Genomic DNA, 22,761 nt, shown 5'->3' on the forward strand with positions numbered 1-22,761 from the left:
ACTGCAATGAGAATTCTTCCGAAGGGATTAATTAAATTAAACCGGGAATGGTGGAGGAGTGAGGTGCAGAAAGATCTATGATCAGTCTCTTCTTTGAAGAGTGTTTTCCCGTTACAATACCGAACCGGGTTTGTATGTCAACTAGAGAATGGGGGTGTGGAAAAGGGGCCTATGACAAACCCTTCATCCAGTTGCTGTGTTAACAGTGAATCAACTGTACTTGGGTCGTTGACAGCAGATAGTAAATTATTACTTTAAGTAATACCGACTTGGTAATGCTACAACACCCATGTGAAAGCCCTCTGAAAACCCCGTGACCAAGAAGTTAGTGAACTGTGGTGAAGGGTGAGATGCTAATAGTTGAGACAACTGGAAAATATCAACAGGTGTGAAATATGTTTAGCATTTAGTTTATTAGGGCACATGGTTTTGGAGTGAGCACGGAAACATTGAGTACACACATGTAACAACCTGCAAGCACTAAACCCGCAGCCCCCAGCATTGAAATTGTTACATATCTGGGATTTCCCGAGAAAAACAATGGGCCTGCCAAGCTTGTCCTTTAGCAATCTCTCTGACCTTACAGGCACCCCAGGGTTTTGTTGCACTGCAACCGAGGTGTCAGCGGGACAAAAGTTGGTACTGTGGGAGGTAGATGAACACCAGGCACAAGCTGGTGTCCTGAGGCCGGCGAAATGCCTGCAAAGCAACTCTGTTTCCAGCCTACTCCAATTAATCACTGAATTAAACTGGGCCAGAGTTGCTGCTGCCTTAGCTGAAAAAGACCTATGGTAATCATAGAAAGCATATCCGCCGTACTTGTGCCCCAAGTCAACCAGCTTGTGCATGTATGTATCCAATTCTTCTCTTCTCTGAGGAGAATTTGTACATACTACATCTCTGTAAATCCCAAATGCCAGTACAAACTCAGGAATGGTCAGTTTTTTTTATTGAGCCTGGGATCCCTGGCCTTGAGGACTACTGATAGATCCCCATAAGCATAGGTCTTGTTCTCCACTATATTCTGGGAAGCAATGAGGAGTGATATAAGATTCACATCCTTACCTTCCAGGATATCTTTACGTAGCTGAAGGGGCACCATGTGGGCAGGTGTGATCATTAGTGTGTCTAACTGTGATACTGGAGACACAACATTACCCTGTAAAATTGCCGTAGCGGCCGCTAGGGACATGGCGCTGGTCAAAGGTGGGGTCAGTTGTTGTATGTCCCGCTTCCAACCTATCAATCCTATCCCTTATCTGGCCCATGGAGGAGAGAAGAGTGTCCATCAGGGTTTGTAATTCAGGCATGTTCCTGGTGCCACTAGACCCTTCCTCAGCTCCGGTGTTATCGGTGTTCGTATACATTAATCTGAACAATTCCGCCTTCCTGGCAGTAGCCAAAAAAATGCTATGCTCCTCCTTCGTAGTTCGGCCTGTATGTGCGGAATGGTCCATTACCTAATTGGCGATGGACTGAAAGATTCTTGTCCTCTGGAAGGTGAACCAGACCTAGTTGGGGAGTGAGGGAGTGAAAGTTCGTCTCCACCTTCTGGAGCTTGAGACATACTACAAAGGAAAATTGAGATTTAGAATGTTTCAGTGTAGGTACTGGCTGCTGACTAGTGCCAAGTGGCGAAGAAATTAGCTTCATTGGTGATAGGTGAGGCCCTACTAGTGCCAAGCAGCTTGAGAGGCTCTAACTATGCGTTGGGCCGAGGGCTATACCACAGAACGTAGTGGTGGGGTGTTGGCCTCTCAGTGAGTAGTAGAAGAAAAATAGAATTGGCCGTGACAGGTGAGTCCCTTTCTATGCAACATGCGAGGCGGCTAGCTATGCGTTGGACCGAGGGCAGAATACCTCCGAGTAGGAGGATGGGTGTTGGCCTCGCGGGACCACTAATAGAAGGCATAGAGGCCTATAGAAATTAAATATGGCTCCTATTGCCCTGAACATCCAGTACCTTACTTCCTAGGGGACTCAGAAAAGGAATACCCCCATATAACGACTCACTGTACTGCAGAACGGAAATAAAGTCCGGTCGGTTGCTAGGCTTCTAACGCGGCCCTCGCATCTGTTTGCACGCTGGAGAATACCCGGAAGTGACGTCACGCTCAAAATGAAACGAAAGCCTAGGAGGAGTATAGGGCAGAGGGTGAGTTTTTATATCAGCACTGGCCCCTCCCACAACTCCAGGCTCTGCCTTTACATATATATACACATCTAACCACTATACACTTATTTTACTATTATATTAATTACATATAATTAGTAGTGATGTCGCGAACATAACATTTACGGTTCGAGAACGGCGAACGCGAACTTCCGCAAACGTTCGCGAACCGCCATAGACTTCAATGGGCAGGCGAATTTTAAAACCCACAGGGACTCTTTCTGGTCACAATAGTGATGGAAAAGTTGTTTCAAGGGGACTAACACCTGGACTGTGGCATGCCGGAGGGGGGTCCATGGCAAAACTCCCATAGAAAATTACACAGTTGATGCAGAGTCTGGTTTTAATCCATAAAGGGCATAAATCTAACATTCCTAAATCACAATGGATATGGATTGACACCTGACATATGGATTGACACCTGTCCTCAGAGACCGATACATACTGACACAGAGCAGAATAGGGACTATTCCCCCTACATAGGGTCACTTGGCAGATATGGATTGACACCTGTCCTCAGGGACCCTGATACACACTGACACAGAGCAGAATAGGGACTGTTCCCCCTACATAGGGTCACTTGGCAGATATGGATAGACACCTGTCCTCAGGGACCCTGATACACACTGACACAGAGCAGAATAGGGACTGTTCCCCCTACATAGGGTCACTTGGCAGATATGGATTGACACCTAACCTAAGGATCCCTGATACACACTGACACAGAGCAGAATAGGGACTGTTCCCCCTACATAGGGTCACTTGGCAGATATGGATTGACACCTGTCCTCAGGTACCCTGATACACACTGACACAGAGCAGAATAGGGACTGTTCCCCCTACATAGGGTCACTTGGCAGATATGGATTGACACCTGTCCTCAGGGACCATGATACACATTGACACAGAGCAGAATAGGGACTGTTCCTCCTACATAGGGTCACTTGGCAGATATGGATTGACACCTGTCCTCAGGGACCCTGATACACACTGACACAGAGCAGAATAGGGACTGTTCCTCCTACATAGGGTCACTTGGCAGATATGGATTGGCACCTGTCCTCAGGGACCCTGATACACACTGACACAGAGCAGAATAGGGACTGTTCCTCCTACATAGGGTCACTTGGCAGATATGGATTGACACCTGTCCTCAGGGACCCTGATACACACTGACACAGAGCAGAATAGGGACTGTTCCCCCTACATAGGGTCACCATTTTTAGCCCAAGGCAGCTCATCTCATCAGGCCTTTTTTAGTCTAATATATCGCCCACTGTCAGTTCATTCGGGATCCATCCCTCATTCATCTTAATAAAGGTGAGGTAATCTAGACTTTTTGACCTAGGCGACTTCTCTTCTCAGTGACAATACCTCCTGCTGCACTGAAGGTCCTTTCTGACAGGACACTTGAAGCGGGGCAGGCCAGAAGTTCTATCGCAAATTGGGATAGCTCAGGCCAAAGGTCAAGCCTGCACACCCAGTAGTCAAGGGGTTCATCGCTCCTCAGAGTGTTGATATCTGCAGTTAAGGCGAGGTAGTCTGCTACATGTCGGTCGAGTCGTTCTCTGAGGGTGGATCCCAAAGGGCTGTGGCGAGGCGTAGGACTTAAAAAGCCGACTCTCTCCCTTGAAAAGCCGACTCTCGGCGAAACGCGCGTCGGGCACTAGTGCAGTGAAGGAGGTGGAAGGACAGACAGGGATGATGTTACAGCTACTATTAGTTCGATTCGAACAACCACCCCTTCTCTTAATTTTGATCGTATACTAGACGCAGGAGATATCCAGTTGGATTAGATTAGACTTGTTTCTATTTTTCTAATATCAGCCTTATTAGTTAGCAACTAGAGATGGAAAGTTTTTAGTGTTTGGCGAGATTGGGAGACGGAAGTGGGGAGACTCAACTGGGCAATTGGGCAATTGATTTAACCCTGTCTTTCCCTTACTTGCTGTGCCAGGATTTCTATAGGCACGATCAGATTTATTTCTTCCCTTTTTTTCTTTTCCCTCTCTCCTGTTGCTATCTTATTTTTAATTGAGATATAGCAACTGTGCTATTGCTGATAAATTGTGACCATGCTATTATTATTTTTAAATTAATAATTATAAGTTATATTTTATTATATGGATTGCTGCCTTTGTACTAGTAGACTGTGGGGATAATATTCAGACTCTATGTATCCCACAGCCCTACATGTACTGTTTCTTTACTTATATTGTAGGAATTAAAAAGCTCCGCATGTCCTCCATCAACAACACGTCTTTAAAGCGCCCTGTCCTTGCCGGCGTGGTCGTGGGAGGAGGAGGATTACTTTCACCTCTTCCCCTGTTAGATTCCCGTTGTGCTGTGACATCACCCTTATACGCTGTGTAAAGCATACTTTTTAATTTATTTAGCAAATGCTGCATCCTTTCCGACTTGTTGTAATTTGGTAACATTTCAGCCACTTTCTGCTTATACCGGGGGTCTAGTAGCGTGGACACCCAGTACAGGTCGTTCTCCTTCAGTCTTTTTATATTAGGGTCCCTCAACAGGCACGACAGCATGAAAGACCCCATTTGCACAAGGTTGGATGCCGAGCTACTCATTTCCCGCTCCTCCTCAGTGATCTCAATGAAGGTATGTTCTTCCCCCCAGCCACGTACAACATCAAGGGTACCAGATAGGTGACAACGAGCACCCTGGGATGCCTGTTGTGATTGGTCTTCCTCCTCCTCCTCAAAGCCACATTCCTCCTCTGACTCCTCTTCCTCACAATCCTCTTCCACCGTTGCCGCAGGTCCAGCAAGCGATGCTGATAAGGCTGTTTCTGGGGGTGATGGTGACCACAACTCTTCCTCTTCCTCTTCATGCTCATCTACGGCCTGATCCAGCACTCTTTGCAGGGCACGCTCCAGGAATAAAACAAATGGTATGATGTTGCTGATGGTGCCTTCGGTGCGACTGACTAGCTTTGTCACCTCATCAAAAGGACGCATAAGCCTACAGGCATTGCGCATGAGCGTCCAGTAACATGGCAAAAAAATTCCCAGCTCCCTAGAGGCTGTCCTAGCACCCCGGTCATACAAATATTCATTAACGGCTTTTTCTTGTTGGAGCAGGCGGTCGAACATTAGGAGTGTTGAATTCCAACGTGTCGGGCTGTCACAAATCAAGCGCCTCACTGGCATGTTGTTTCGCCGCTGGATATCTGCAAAGTGCGCCATGGCCGTGTAGGAACGCCTGAAATGGCCACACACCTTCCTGGCCTGCTTCAGGATGTCCTGTAAGCCTGTGTACTTATGCACAAAGCGTTGTACGATCAGATTACACACATGTGCCATGCACGGCACATGTGTCAACTTGCCCAACTTCAATGCCGCCAACAAATTTGTTCCGTTGTCACAAACCACTTTGCCGATATCCAGTTGCTGCGGAGTCAGCCACTTTTCCACCTGTGCGTTCAGGGCGGACAGTAGTGCTTGTCCGGTGTGACTCTCTGCTTTCAAGCAAGTCAAACCCAAGACGGCGTGACACTGCCGTATCTGGGATGTTGAATAGTACCTGGGGAGCTGGGGGGGTACCGTTGATGTGGAGAAAGACGCAGCAGCAGAAGAGGACTCAGCCGAGGAGGTTATGGAAGAGGATGGAGTAGGAGGAGTAGAGGAGGTGGCAGCAGGCCTGCCTGCAAGTCGTGGCAGTGTCACCAACTCCTCTGCAGAGCCACGCATTCCATGCTTGGCAGTCGTCAGCAGGTTTACCCAACGTGCAGTGTAGGTGATATACCTGCCCTGACCATGCTTTGCAGACCAGGTATCAGTGGTCAGATGGACCCTTGCCCCAACACTGTGTGCCAGACATGCCATTACTTCCTTTTGCACAATCGAGTACAGGTTGGGGGTTGCCTTTTGTGCAAAGAAATTTCGTCCGGGTACCTTCCACTGCGGTGTCCCAATAGCCACAAATTTTTTGATTGCCTCAGACTCCACGTTTGTATGGTAAAAGCTGGCGGGCTAATAGTTCAGACAAGCCAGCTGTCAGACGCTGGGCAAGGGGGTGACTTTCTGACATTGGCTTCTTACGCTCAAACATGTCCTTGACAGACACCTGATTGTGGGCAGATGAGCGGGAACTGCTCAAGGCGAGAGACGGAGTGGCGGATGGTTGAGAGGGGGCAAGGAGGACAGCAGTGGTTGACGTGGCTGAAGATGCTGGACCAGGAGGAGGATGGTGGCTTTGAGTTTGTGTGCTGCTTGTACTCATGTGTTGATCCCATAGGCGTTTGTGATGTGAGATCATGTGCCTACGCAAAGCAGTTGTACCTAGGTGGGTGTTGGACTTCCCACGACTCAGTTTCTTTTGGCACAGGTTGCAAATGGCATCGCTGTTGTCAGAGGCAGACACACAAAACAAATGCCACACTGCTGAGCTCTGCAATGACGGCATTCTGGTGGTGGACACAGCATGCGTTGATTGGCGTGCTGTCGGGCTGACCCCGGGTGCCGATGCATGCTGTCTGACTGTGCCACTAGCTCCTTGAGACGACCTCCCCCTGCTTCCAACTCGTCTCCTCCTCCTCTCTGTCTCCCCATCTGAACTTTCGCCCTGTTCTTCTTCTTGCCGAGCGGGCAACCACGTGACATCCATGGACGCATCGTCATCATCAACCGCTTCACTTGTATCTGGCAACTCAGCAAAGGAAGCAGCAACGGGTACAACATCATCATCATCACACCGTACGCCCATGTGTGTAATGCTGCCTGACTGAGACATATCCCTGTTATCTACATCCTCTGGATGGTTACCCGGATAATGGTTGCGCATCACTCATTTCTTCAAACGGATGTGTAAATAACTCCTCTGACAGATAAAGTGTAGCGGCTGTGGTGCTAGTGTTGGTGGTGGCGGCAGGCGGGTGAGTGGTATCTTGAGAGGTGCCCGAAGCTAAGCTGGAGAAGGATGGTGCGTCAAGGTTCCGAGCAGAAGCTGTAGAAGATTGGGTGTCCTGTGTTAGCCAGTCAACTCTGTCCTCAGAACTTTTCAAGTTCAGGGTACGTGGCCTCTGAAAATTGGGCATTATTCCAGGGCAAAAGGGAATCACAGCACCACGACCACGACGGCCCCTGCGGGGTGGCCTGCCTCTGCCTGTCATTTTGAGGGATTAGTGGTACTATGCGTGCAAGCTACTGTGAGACCAGATATGAGTGGCAATGTGCACTTGCAGAGGTTGGCAGAGTACACGCTGTAGGCCTGACACACCCGCTTGAAGACAACTAACTGCTATTCAATCTATAACAGTGGAAAAAGTGTTTTGGTTTTAAATGCACACTATTGTGACACCAGATATTAGTGGCACTGTGCACTGGCAGAGGTTGGCAGAGTACACGCTGTAGGCCTGACACACAGACGCTTGCAGACAACTAACTGCTATTCAATCTATTACAGTGAAAACATTTTTTGGGTTTTTAAATGCAAGCTATTGTGACACCAGATATGAGTGGTGGCACTGGGCAAGTGGGCACAGTATCCACTGAGAGCCTGACACAGAAGCTGGCAGGCAACTGCAATTAGATTACACAAAAGAAAAGCAGACTGATGTTCTAGCCCTAAAAAGGGCTTTTTGGTGTGCTGTCCTTACAGCAGAGATCAGATGAGTCCTTCAGGACTGTAGTGGACAGGAAGGGAGGGTCTGCTGCTGATTGGCTGGAATGTGTCTGCTGACTGTGAGGCACAGGGTCAAAGTTTAGTCAATGATGACGAATAGGGGGCGGATCGAACCGCGCATGTGTTCGCCCGCCGTGGCGAAAGCGAACACGCTATGTTCGCCGGGAACTATTCGCCAGCTAACAGTTCGGTACATCACTAGTTATGAGCCACCTAAATTCAGAAATACAAATCTTTGTTATTGTTTCTCCAACTTCAAGCAAGACACAAAGCCAGGTCCACACTTCCAAAAGGTATCCACCATTTTGTGGGTCAACTTATCTAACAAATATTGACCTTAACCTCTTATACACTTTTAATTTATGTATACATTATGTGTCAGCATATACAGTACTTTTAGTATGAGTCAGAGCTTTTTTGCTGTCTCCTGTAACCCACTAATTGCTTCAGACTATTTAACGGGAACTACCTTGACCGTAAGTCTTGCATCTGCCTTGTTTCTGGATTATATAAATTAGGTCCAGGCACTCAGGATTACTGGACGCAGGTTTATTGGTACAAAAAGTGCTATGTTTCGGCCTATACAGAGGCCTTTATCAAGCTATCACCTCAGTGTCACTATACCCTATTTAAAGGGTGTTTCTGGATTATCAAGTACCATCTCAAAATTTATTTATTTTTTTTTTTCATGTGAATCTAACTTTCTGGGGTCAGACATGCCTCCCATGGATTTATTTTAGAGCCCCCATCAGCTGGCCCTGGGTAGGGGCACGGGTGTGGGCAGTTAAGTGTCCATTAAAGGGACACTCCAGGCACCCAGACCACTTCTGCTCATTCACCCCTTCAGTAACTGGGGATTGGTGGGTGGGAGGGAGAGGGACCCTCCAGTGCCAGGAAAATTGATAGTTTTCCTGGCACTGGAGTTTCCCTTTAACCATTACTGAATTTAAGACTCTATTCAATATCCCAATTAATTTATAGGTCCCAATAGCTGCCCAGATGGAAAATGTAATAACAGTAAGCAGAATACCATAGGCTTTCAATTATTTTTATCTTATTGATGTGGCAGCTATTAGCACTAGCCAGCACTGGCAAGAAGCTATGTGGTTAAACCTCACCCTACGAATGTTTTGTTTTGGGTTTTTTTTTTTTGCATAAGGGCTTTCAGCAGGCAAAGCACTTGTTATTATAATTATTTGCAAAAATAAAAATAATTTAGTGTTTTGTGAATTATAAGTATTCTATGCTTTGTATACAATCTGTAAAATCCTGTAGTGTAGGATTCAGATGCAAAGAGCACTGATTTTAACATTTACCCAGAAGGGATCAGGCTGAACGATGCAGATTTGATTGAGTTGACTTAATTCAAACCAGAATTCTCTTTAGGAAATATGAGTTTGCCTTTCTATTTGGAATCAGTCATTTCCCTTAATTATGTTCATGTGGGTAAAATTTCATATTAGAGAACAGATCTTTACAAAAAGAGCAGCTTTAAATGTAACACTTAAGTCTGTTAGGACAAAACATGATTTGCATAATAAAATGGATTATAGAAACAAAATGTGTTAATTCGAAGTAGAAAAGGGTGTATTTTCCACTCACCTCTGATATTGAAGGATACAATTGTGTATTCTGGCACTGCAAAATGAAAGTTAGAAATTAACCTGAGGTAAATATTAGCACAGAAATCAAAATTCAGTTTGACCTACATTGTACTGCTTACTAACCCAGTTCCACTATACATTATTACTTTAATAAAAGTCTGATATCCCAAACCTCTGAAGAATAACATGCCAAATATCATCCAAACTAATATTTTAGCACATTGAGGTCTACTCACTAAATATGAAATTTGCAATCGAAATTTCCACTGCTTTCCTTCTGCTCAATTTGCTTAATTTTCAGATAAAAGTCTCTGAGGTTCACGAGCAACCAAAATAAAACCACATCGCCCTGATAGGTCTTTGCTATTTGCAAATGGATCTCATAGTTGAAACCCATTTTTAAATGACTGCAATACAACAGAACAGCTGCTGAATTTCTCTGTCAAACACACCTTTAACCCTAAAACAATGACCTAAACATAAATTCTCCCCAAATTCTTGGCTTAAAGGACCACTATAGGCACCCAGACCACTTCAGCTCAATGAAGTGGTCTGGGTGCCAGGTCCCCCTAGTTACATAGTTATATAGTTACATAGCTGAAAAGAGACTTGCTTCCATCAAGTTCAGCCTTCCTCACATGTTTTTGCTGTTGATCCAAAAGAAGGCAAAATAAAAAACCCAGTCTGAATGGCAGTCAGATCAAGCAGCTATTACCCCACTAATTAGAAATTATATCCCTGTATGTTATGTTTATGTGTATGTTATGTTATATATATATGATCTAAGTATATATATATATATATATATATATATATATATATATATATATATATATATATATATATATATGATCTAAGTATATATATATATATATATATATATATATATGATCTAAGTATATATATATACACACACATATATACACATATACTGTCTATGTGTATTTTAATATTAATATATAGCTGTCCATGAGTGGTTCACTGGTTTTGCATCTTTTCCTATATTCTGTTTCAAGCTGTTGTTTACAGCAAACACAGATTAAAAGGAATCCATGTTTAAAATGGAATGAGGTAAAAATGTGATTTTGTTACACTAATTTGCATATGCCTGCCCAGAATTCTTTGCGGTTGTAACATCGCTGCAGTTTTGGGATTTCTGTGGGAAAAGCAAGTCTTATGGCTTGACTGGTTTGCAGATTTTTGTTTAACATTGTATTGAGATATATATATATATATATATATATATATATATATATATATATATATATATATATATATATATATATATATATATATATAGATAGATATAGATATAGATATATATATTTTTTTTTTTATATATATATATTGGTATTAAAATACACATAGACAGTGTATGTGTGTGTGTATGTGTATATATATATATATATATATACTTAGATCATATATATAATAAATATATATATATGATCTATGTATATATAATGTTGTTTTACACTGTTTTAACCCCTTAAGGACTGAGGACGGTTCAGGACCGCCATCTGCATTTTTGCGTTGCCGACCGATGACGGTCCTGAACTGGCGATCGGCGGTGCTCCCGTTGTGGGGAGACTGCCTGCAGCCCAGACAGAGCGACCACATGGTCACAATAGGTGTCCATGTGTCTGCCTGCAGGGGGACTGCCTGTGCTGACAGGCAGTCTCCCTGCTAGTGTAAAATCATAAAAAAAATAAAGTTAATGTTAATAATAAAAAAATAATTATATATATATATATATATATATATATATATATATATATATATATATATATGATTTATAGACATATATTATATCTATATAATATATGTCTATAAATCATATATATAATATCATACTATGTGTATTTTTTATATTAATATGTACATATATTAATATAAAATTACACTTATAATTAAATTACACACGTATATATATAATAACTATATATATTGTGTGTATATATATAATTATAAAATACAAATAATAAGTAAATTAAATTAAACAAATTAAAAATAATAATAAAAAATTACAAACAATTATATATCTATATGAAATGTTATTCTAACTGTATTTTGATATTAACATATATACATTTATATCAAAATACTTAGAATGAAATTGTATGTATGTATGTATATATATGTATATATATGTATATATATCTATCAATGTATATATAAATAAATAAAAATAATACGAAATATACATTTGTTTAGATGCAAAATTACATGAATAATTATATAAATATACACGTAGACTTCAAATATATAAATGTGCATATATATTTAAATTCTACGTGCGTATCTATGTAATATTTTTACATAATTAAATAATTTTATTAATTGCAATTTGAGGGACCTGCCTGCCAACCCAGGTTGAAATTGCAGAGAATTTAATTTGCTAGCACTGTATTTTACCCTGTAACTTTCTATGACACCCTAAAACCTGTACATGGGGGGTACCGTTTTACTCGGGAGACTTTGCTGAACACAAATATTAGTGATTCCAAACAGTAAAATCTATCACAGCGATGATATTGTCAGTGAAAGTGACTTTTTTCAAATTTTTCACACACAAACAGCACTTTTACTGATGATATAATTGTTGTGATACGTTTTCCAGTTTTTAAACACTAATATTTGTGTTCAGCAAAGTCTCCAGAGTTTAACAGTACCCCCATGTACAGATTTTATAGCGTTTTTGAAAGTTACAGGGTCAAATATATTGGTCAAATATTTTTACATTGAAAATGGCCAGGTTGGTTACATTGCCTTTGAGAGCGAATGGTAGCCCAGGAATGAGAATTACCCCAATGATGGCATACCATTTGCAAAAGAAGACAACCCAAGGTATTAATGGGGTATGTCCAGTCTTTTTTAGTAGCCACTTAGTCACAAACACTGGGCAAAATTAGCGTTCAATTTAGTTTTTTACTTTTTCACACACAAACAAATATGAACGCTAACTTTGGCCAGTGTTTGCGACTAGGTGGCTACTAAAAAAGACTGGACATACCCCATATTGAATACCCTGGGTTGTCTACTTCAAAAAAAATATGTACATGTGGGGTGTTATTCAGAGAATTTTGACAGATAATAGTGTTACAATGTCGCTATTGATAAATTTGAAAAAATGTATGTTTTGAAACCACAATATCCTACTTGTACCTATAGCCCTATAACTTGCAAAAAAAGCATGTAAACACTGGATATTTTAAAACTCAGGACAAAATTTCGAATCTATTTAGCAGTTTTTTTTATTCGCTTTTGTAGATGAGTAAAAGATTTTTCAAGTAAAAGTCAAAAAACATGTATTTTTTTATTTTTTTCATCATATTTTTTTATTTTTTTAAATTAAATTACATGAGATTATATAAATAATGGTATGTAAAGAAAGCCTTTTTTGTCCTGAAAAAAACAACATATAATTTGTATAGGAACAGTAAATGAGAGAGCGGAAAATTACAGCTAAACACAAACACCACAAAAGTGTAAAAAGAGGCCTGGTCGCAAATGTACAACATCGCAAACACAGTCCAGTCCTTAAGGGGTTAAGCTTTAATTATTTTTTTTCAGACAGCAGGGGGAGTGCCTTGGACGGCTATGCCGTCCATGTGATCGTGAGGTCCTCGCAAGGACCTCGCAATCACATGGCCCATGGGGGACGGAGGGGGACTCCCTGGGCTCCCAGGTGAGTCCCCATACCTTGATCGCCGGCGTGGTAAGTAGGTAAGTAGAATTGGATTTTGCTTATTAATATCAAAATACACGTACAATGATATTTATATATAATAGAAAATAAATAAATCTGTAAATATGTTAAAAAATATAATGAAAAAATAATAAAAAATAAATAAATAAAAAAATATATACACTGTTTAAAAAAATAAAGGGAACACAAAAATAGCACATCCTAGATCTGAATGAAATAAATATTCTTCTGAAATACTTTGTGTGACGGACCGCTGGCACTCCGACCGAGTACCTCCGCCAATCGATGCTCCTAGCGCTTGTCGAGGACTCTGAGCACTCCAACCGACACCATCAGCACTGCGGACTCCACTTCCAGTGATGCAGCTGCGCCGGGGTCTCGCCATCTCTCACCCACCCTGTATCCACGACCAGGATCCAGCCCCCAGTGGGTGAACCTCTCCTAAATCCAGAGAGCGTAGCAGGAACAAATCAAGCTCTTACAAAAGCTTACTCTGGGGAGTAAGTGATTATAGCAATCCCCAGAGTGTAGGTATCCCTTCCCCCAAGCATGAGCCAAGGCTTAAAGAAAGGTGCAAGTAGGTCTGGTTTATTGAGGGCTACCTGCCTGGTATTTATGTAAGTGTCCACCAGGTGGACACTCCCCTAGGGGACCTGATGGAACAATGGGACACATATTGGATATTAGCCAATCACAGACAATACAAACAAAACACTCCCACCGTGACATCACAATCCCTCCTCTCTATCCTTGAGATAATTGGGAAGTAATCAAATTATCTCCCAGGACAGAGGCAAGACTCCATTAACCCCTTAAGGACCAAACTTCTGGAATAAAAGGGAATCATGACATGTCCCACATGTCATGTGTCCTTAAGGGGTTAAACACATGGTTGCAAAAAGACATAAAATTACTCAATGTTACAATTACTACATAAAACATATACATGCAACATATCCCAAGATAGCTTAGATCTGAGCGCACATTATTACCAAATGGCGCTCAGATTACCTACATACAGTTCAATCGCCATGGAGCCAAAGTCTTTTGTTACACAAATAGGCTCCATGGCATAGCTATCTGGGGTAGCACTACTCCCATACTGAAACTCCCGAACGCCCCAGCAGAAATACACAAATAAACCTTTCTGCAGGAGAAAATACAGCTATCAGAACAGGGGCCATAGTCGGAAGGCAGGAGGCCTAGACAGTAGTCCCCTCCAGGCACAGTTGAATGTGCTGACAACAAAATCACACTAAAATGTAAAAATGGAATTCAAATTTTTCAACCCATGGAGGTCTGGATTTGGAGTCACACTCAAAATTAAAGTGGAAAAACACACTACAGGCTAATCCAACTTTGATGTAATGTCCTTAAAACAAGTCAAAATGAGGCTCAGTAGTGTGTGTGGCCTCCACGTGCCTGTATGACCTCCCTACAACGCCTGTGCATGCTCCTGATGAAGTGGCGGATGGTCTCCTGAGGGATCTCCTCCCAGGCCTGGACTAAAGCATCTTCCAACTCCTGGACAGTCTGTGGTGCAATGTGACGTTGGTGGATGGAGCGAGACATGATGTCCCAGACGTGCTCAATTGGATTCAGGTCTGGGGAATGGGTGGGCCAGTCCATAGCATTAATGACTTCGTCTTGCAGGAACTGCTGACACTCCAGTCACATGAGGTCTAGCATTGTCTTGTATTAGGAGGAACTCAGGGCCAACAGCACCAGCATATGGTCTCACAAGGGGTCTGAGGATCTCATCTTGGTACCTAATGGCAGTCAGACTACCTCTGGCGAGCACATGGAGAGCTGCGAGGCCCCCCAAAGAAATGCCACTCCACACCATTACTGACCCACTGCCAAACCGGTCATGCTGGAGGATGTTGCAGGCAGCAGAACGTTCTTCACAGTGTCTCCAGACTCTGTCACGCCTGTCACATGTGCTCAGTGTGAACCTGCTTTCATCTGTTAAGGGCACAGGGCGCCAGTGGCAAATTTGCCAATCTTGGTGTTCTCTGGCAAATGCCAAACATCCTGCACGTTGGGCCCTCATACCACCCAAATGGAGTCTGTTTCTGACCGTTTGGGCAGACACATGCACATTTGTGGCCTGCTGGAGGTCATTTTGCAGGGCTCTGGCAGTGCTCCTCCAGTTCCTCCTTGTACAAAGGCGCAGGTAACGGTTCTGCTGTGGGGTTGTTGCCCTCATACGGCCTCCTCCACATCTCCTGATGTACTGGCGTGTCTCCTGGTAGCGCCTCCATGCTCTGGACACTACGCTGACAGACACAGCAAACCTTCTTGCCACAGCTTGCATTGATGTGCCATCCTGGATGAACTGCACTACATGAGTCACTTGTGTGGGTTGTAGACTCCTTCTCATGCTACCGCTAGAGTGAAAGCACCGCCAGCAGTCAAAAGTGACCAAAACATCAACCTGGATGCATAGGAATTGAGAAGAGGTCTGTGGACACCACCTGCAGAACCACTCCTCTATTGGGGGAGTCTTGCTTATTGCCTATAATTTCCACCTGTTGTCTATCCCATTTGCACAACAGCATGTGAAATTGATTGTCACTCAGTGTTGCTTCCTAAGTAAACAGTTTGATTTCACAGAAGTGTGATTGACTTGGAGTTACATTGTGTTTTTTAAGTGTTCCCTTTATTTTTTTGAGCAGTGTATATATGTGTAAATTCATTCTGACTGTATTTTAAAATTAATATATATATATATATATATATATATATATATATTGATATCAAAATACATGTAGAACAAAATAATATATATATATATATATACATACATAAGTATATACGTATATATCACTATATATATATATATATATATATATATTTATATACACACACACATATATATAATAATTCTACGCATACATTTATGTAATAATATTACATAATTAGGTAATTTTATTAATTACAGTTAGCAGGACCAGCCTGACAACCCAGGCCAAAAGTCCAGGGAATTTTATTTGCTAGCACTATATTTAACCCTGTAACTTTCCAAGACACCATATAACCTGTACATGGGGGATACTGTTTTACTCGGAAGACTTCACTGAACACAAATATCAGTGTTTCAAAACAGTAACATGTATTACAACGACGATATTGTCAGTGATAGTGACATTTTTAGCATTTTTAACACCCAAATGGCACTTACACGGACAATATACGTTTTACGGGTTTGAAACACTAATTATTGTGTTCAGTGAAGTCTCCCAAGTATAACAGTACCCCTCATGTACCGGTTTTATGGTGTTTTCAAAAGGTAGAGAGTCAAATATAAGGCTTGCATTTCCGTTTTTTCACATTGAAATTCGCCAGATTAGTTGCATTGCCTTTGAGACCGTACGGTAGCCCAGGAATGAGAATTACCCCCATAATGACATACCATTTGCAAAAGTAGACAACCCAAGGTATTGCAAATGGGGTATGTCCAGTCTTTTTTAGTAGCTATTGGTCACAAACACTGGCCAAAATTGATGTTCAAATTTGTTTTTTGCATTTTCAAATATTAACACTAACTTTGACCAGTGTTTGTAACCAAGTGGCTACTAAAAAAGACTGGGCATACACTATTTGCAATACCTTGGGTTGTCTACTTTTGAAAATGGTATGCCATCATGGGGGTAATTCTCATTCCTGGGCTACCATACGGTCTCAAAGGCAACGTAACCAATCTGGCGAATTTCAATGTGAAAAAACTGAAATATTTAACATGCTGTATTAGACCCTGTAACTTCCCAAAACACGATAAAACCTGTACATAGGGGGTACTGTTTTAAACGTGAGACATCGCTGAATACAAATATGTGTATTTTATTGCAGTAAAATCAAACAGAATTATGACATTCACAGTTAGAATGTCACGTAGAACTAAACATTTTTTAAATAAAATCTTATTTTCTTCAATTTTTTATATTTTATTCATATTAAATTATGTTTTATACCTACATATTTGATGTTAAATGAAAGCCCTGTTTCCCCTGAATAAAATTATATATAATAAGTGTGGGTGCACATAATATGAAAGAGGTGAATTACGCCAGACATATAGCGCAAATTCAAGTTTTTGTTTACGTTTTGTTTTGATCACAACGTGTACATTTGGCTCAGTCCTTAAGGGGTTAAGCTAACATTGTTTTGAGGACTGCAGTGTCCCTTTAAGGACCAAAGCAATTTTTGCTATGCATGTGTGCTCAACCGTAATTTCCATCATTAACACATATTATATACAGATACATAATATATGCAAATACAGAACACATTAATTCCCCCAATGTATACATTTTACACTTATTTGCAAAGTTATGGTGCCATATAAGAGAACTAACTTTTATAGTTTTTATAGAAAGAATTGTCATTAAATTTGATGGGCCCATTCTGCATTTTGGGGCATTGTAGCAGTTTGACAGTTTAAATTGCTCCATAAATGCATACCATTTACTACATAAATGCAACCTCAACTACCAACCACAACAGCCGATATCCATAAGCTGCTGGCAGCGGATCTAGCCCCTATTAAAACTGATCAGCAGGCCGTTAAAGACCGTGTGCAGGCCTCTGAAGAGGACATTGTCGAAATACACACTGACCTATCTGCACTCCAAGACTCAGTGCAGCAGCTCTGGACCCAACAGGGGGCCATGTCAGCCCAAATGACGGCCATGGAAGACCGCAGCGGTGCACCCATGTCATAATTATGGATATCCCCGCAATAATCTTGACAGAAGAGTTACCACAATACGCCAGATGTATACTGGCCACCATCTTACACCATGCAGTGGCAAAAAGGGTGACCATCAATGGGATATTTAGACTACCTGGCTCCTTCAAATCACCACCCAACATGGTAAGGGATGTCGTCCTTAGATGCCTGACACTGCAAGACAAAATCCATATTATGTCAGCACTTAAAGGCAAAACACCCTTAATCAGGATCTCTCAGGAGCCACTCTCCTCTGGCTCAAATCCTATGGCCCAGTTACCAGTACACTCAAAACGTCGGGCATGGCCTACAGGTGGGGGACAAATAGAAACTTGATTGTGCACCACGAAGGAACCTCACACACTCAAATCACTTGTGGAGGCACCCTCCTTCTTGGAAACACTGCGGTTGACACCTGTGAATTCCAGCCCTGAAACAGGACACTTGATAAATGCTTGGAACCCGATAACATTCTCCCAATTGTTCCAGAGACCAGTAATGCTTGCGTCCCAGTGTCATGACTGAGAGAGGTGACTTTGTTCCTAGGTCCCTCTTGGACACTTATATACCTACAAGACCTTCCAAATGCATCTGATTCCATTTATTTGTATTTCTTGTATTTTACTTTCTTGAGAATTGTTTTATTGTAAAGTTCTGTAAGATTATGGGCTTCAGTAGCACACATATCCAATATCACAAGCCAGTGGGACTTACCGGTTTTGTCCTACAGCCCTCACTATTAGGCTTATTTGCCCTCCCCCCCCCCCCCCCCTCACACACACCATCAGTTAAGGGAAACACTCAAAATGCCTAATACCCCTTTCTTGAATATAATAGCTGTATGACCAGTTAGTTATACCCAATAAGCCTACCCATTCAGGATACTCTACCTACCTGGTTAACTCCTCTTACGTGTTTGCCAATCACTTAACAAGTCCCAACATATTGTACATGCTCACATATATAATGCTACCCATGCCATTATTTTAGACTCTATAAATTTCATCCAACACCTTGGACAAGCAGACTATCATTAATAATGTTAACTAATCCATCTTGTTGTATTTTTGCTCATGTCTCATTCAAACGCTCTGCATTTCAACCTCTACCTCACCTTGTACTTAGATGCTACTATATTGCTCCTGATTTCTCACCCATAAAATGTGCGAGTCCCTCGACATGTCATGTCTCACATTTTATCATTAGTATTGCTGCATTTGCTACTGTTTGATATGTTTTTGAAACCTAACATGTCTAAAAAAAAAAAAAAAAAAAGACAAATGTTAGTGAAATTCCAACACAGTCATTGTGAGCATTTTATAAATAGGTACTTTATCTTTACAAAATACTCTTTTTAGAGGGGAGTGACAAAGCCAGTTTAAGTTGGTACTAGTAGTATTAGGGTGACTTTGTTTTAAAGGAGCTTAATGTTATGGATGGAAATATCCTGATTTGTATCATGGAAATTGGATCTAACTAACAAAGAGAATTTAGCAGCAATTCACCTCTGTGTGAACAAGTGAATTAGCAGAGAGAGATTGAGCTGATTTTAAAAGAAAACATAACGGAAGTGGAAATACAGCTGATATAATCAGATAGGTTGTACATTTCAAACCTTTGACTTAAACAGTTCAATTTGGGCAACAGTCCTCCAATTGCAAGCTACCAATTGGCAGCCCTGTTAGCACAAGCCACAAACCTACATGCACCTAGAGCAAGCATGTCAAACTCGCGGGCTGCATGCGGCCCACAATGGACCTCCTTGCGGCCCGGCGAGCCGCGAGTACATGCCTAGTGTAAAAGCAGAGCTCCCTCGCTGCCCCCTCGTGCACGCTGTCAGCAGTGATGCCGGGTGCTGGAATATGATGTCATATTCCGGCACCCAGCATCACTAAACTACGCGCGAGGGAACAGTGAGGAGCAGGAACACTGAGCTCCAGATAGAAGATCCCACTGGACCCCAGGGAATGATGTGAGTCAGTCAGTCAGTGCGTGTGTGTTTGTCTGTCTGTGTGTGTATATGTCTTTCAGTGTGTGTGTGTGTGTGTCTGTCAGTGCTTGTGTAGGTCATGTCTGTCAGTGTGTGTATGTCTGTCAGTCAGTGTGTGAGTGTGTATGTCTGTGTGTGTCTGTCAGTGAGTGTGTCTGTCTGTCTGTGTGTGTCTGTCAGTGAGTGTGTGTCGGTTAGTGTTTTGATGGCTGTGGCTGGAGAGTGGAGTACCTGGAGGTGCACGGAGGCACGCCACGTCACATTCCGATGTGAAGTCGACGTGTTCCACCGTCACAGGGTTTCAAGAAGTAGCGGGAGTATCCGCTTTGGCACAGGGTGCGAACGGTGCCTTTTGGGGAATACCAGAGGCCGGACTCCGGAGTCTCATACTGGCAGCGGCAATGTAAGTGGAGTCTGCTTGTTGGCTAGAGGGGGGTGTTGGAATTTAGTATATGGGGAGGACTGGGATTTTGTATATGGGGGACTGGGATTTAGTATATGGGGGACTGGGATTTAGTAGAGGGGGTGCGGTATAAAAATAAACCTAAGTTTCTATGAAAATGTAAGTTTTGGTTTTTTTTGCAGCCCACATAAACTTAAGCTTTGTTTATGTGGCCCGTGCTAGACTTTGAGTTTGACATGCTCGACCCAAAGCCTACTTTGACATGAAACGCTCACAATTGCCAAAGGCATATATATGGTCCCTGCTTTCCAAACATGAGAAAACACATGCCCTTTTTCACACTATGAAAACGACCATCCATGCCTGGGACAATATACATTCTATATCCCAAGATCCTCTCAAATTCCACACCTTTTGCAGATCTCCAACAGACAAATAATCTATCTCCATTGTTTATATTCTGATATCTACAAATTATGAGCATAATACTTGCTGGAAAAAAGGGGATAAATATGGACTTCTAGCCACATCCTGGAAAGCACCCCTTAAAACAAATTACTATCACTTTGTTACAATACCATATTCAATCACTCTCTGTCCCAATCTTTACCATTCATGGCCCAATGGGAGAAAAAAAAGTGGAGAAACACAGAGTCCAAACAAATGGATTACATTTGGAAATGCTTTGGTGGGACAGACCACGTGTTTCCCCCATATTGAGGCCCACAGGGAACTAATATACAGATGGTACTTGACCCAACACAAACTCAATAAAATGTAAAAAACTCAATAAAATATACCCTGATACCTCTAACAGATGCTGGAGGTGCCACCCACAGTTGGGCACAATGCTCCACATATACAACCATTGTGGTTGACAGTTACAAAAATACTCGGGAACATGGGCATTAAATTCACATCTCAATTTGATGCATGTCTATGGTTAGACCTTACCTCCAACTGGTCATTTTAGGAAAACAACACTGGTTTCATCTGTAGTATTAGCAGCTAGAGCCCTCATCTCACACTCAATTGGAAATCAAATATATGCCCTACCACAACATGCTTGTTAGATAGAAAAAGATTGCATTATGTGTATGAACTGTCTGTAGTGGTGTCCACGAGCCAAAAAAATTATGTCTCTAAAATATGGAAGCTGTGGTGCCACCAATGCAGATTTAACCCCACATAGGAATTGTAGAGCAATGATGAAAAGCTCTGACTCGATCACTCAAAAAATAAATTATATATACATATAAGATTCAATATATTTGACAAGTCAGTGTTTATGTTTGGAGTTTTGTTACAACTTGGTTCTAATATAGAAGAGTCACACAGTAATGTGTTTAATGCGATTAATCTCTAAAGCTGCCTCTTCTATGTAGCATACAGGTTTCCTTCAGTTTGTCCGGCGTGGTTCCGGTTACTATGGGAACACACAAGTGGTAAGCGGACCGTAGACTCAACTAAAGTTGAACCTAGCCGGCCCCAGTACACAGAGGAGCAGCCAATAGGGTAAGTGCATCCATTGGTTGCCCCAGTGACGCGGCCGGAAAGCTACAGGTACCTCCCACTATAGATTGAGTGACGCGTACATCCCGGAAGTTCTCGCGGATGCGCAGACGCGACCGGTACACGCCGGGCAATTAGCTGAATAAACTGCAGCCGAAAAAGTGAGTACCAATAATCTTTTCCCTATAAAGCCATTCACTGTGAGTATTGTGTTTTATGTGTCCTGATGAAAGCTCCACAGAGGAGCTGAAACGTTGACTGGGTTAGAGAATAAAGAAGATTTATTAAGATTCAAAGCCTCGGAGTGCCGGTATTTTTTTCACTTTCTATATTTATGCAACCGGAGCACCAGGTATATTTTTTTATACAAGTTGGAGTGCAAGAGTTATCTGCTATTATATATATATGGTTGGTGTTTGAGTGTATGTATATATATCAAATAAAAACTGAGGATGCAAGGCCCTCTACTCTCTCAGTACATCTCCAGATCACCCAACTTTCCTACTTTCCTTCCTTTTTGCTCCTCCCTATTCTATACTTCTTTTAACCCCTTAATGACTAGGATTGTTTTGGGCCAAGACCGGGTTCCATCTTCCAGTGGGCAGACCTCTCCTACTCCCAGAGAGTGAAGCAGGAACAGCTCTTATAAGAGCTAGTGATTATAATTTCTGGGGAGTATAGCGATATAGCTATCCCCAGGATAGATACAGCCGTTTCCCCCACACATGACATGAGACTCTATGTTGAAGGTAAGCAGTAGCAGAATTTTAATGGAGGCACACTGGCCTTTTATGCAAGTTTCCCAACAAGGGTGACACCCTTCCGGACAGCCACTATGGACACTTTGAATCCGCGCGCGGCACTTGCCGCTCATGCGCATTCGGCTCCACTGACATTGGATGGGGGAGCTGATGTCGGAGTGGGAGGAGAGGTCACCAGCGCCAAGGGAGCCCGGCGCTGGATTAACACCGTCAGCACCCTCATGGCACTATAGT

At 42.3% G+C, this 22,761-nt stretch overlaps 1 protein-coding gene across 2 annotated transcripts in view; it reads right to left on the reverse strand.

Moving 5' to 3' along the window:
* Positions 1 to 22,761, reverse strand: part of LOC134575567 (glutathione S-transferase P 1-like) — a 168,016-nt gene that overhangs the window by 112,446 nt on the left and 32,809 nt on the right. For both annotated transcript variants that reach the window (XR_010085695.1, XM_063434868.1), the window contains exon 2: positions 9,419 to 9,454. Coding sequence is in view for 1 of the 2 variants with exons in the window: in XM_063434868.1 (XP_063290938.1) it covers positions 9,419 to 9,454 (36 nt within the window). In the remaining variant the exon portion in view is untranslated. The remainder of the gene's footprint in view (positions 1 to 9,418; positions 9,455 to 22,761) is intronic.

This window comes from Pelobates fuscus, chromosome 10 (assembly GCF_036172605.1).
Source record: "Pelobates fuscus isolate aPelFus1 chromosome 10, aPelFus1.pri, whole genome shotgun sequence".
Taxonomy (NCBI): domain Eukaryota; kingdom Metazoa; phylum Chordata; class Amphibia; order Anura; family Pelobatidae; genus Pelobates; species Pelobates fuscus.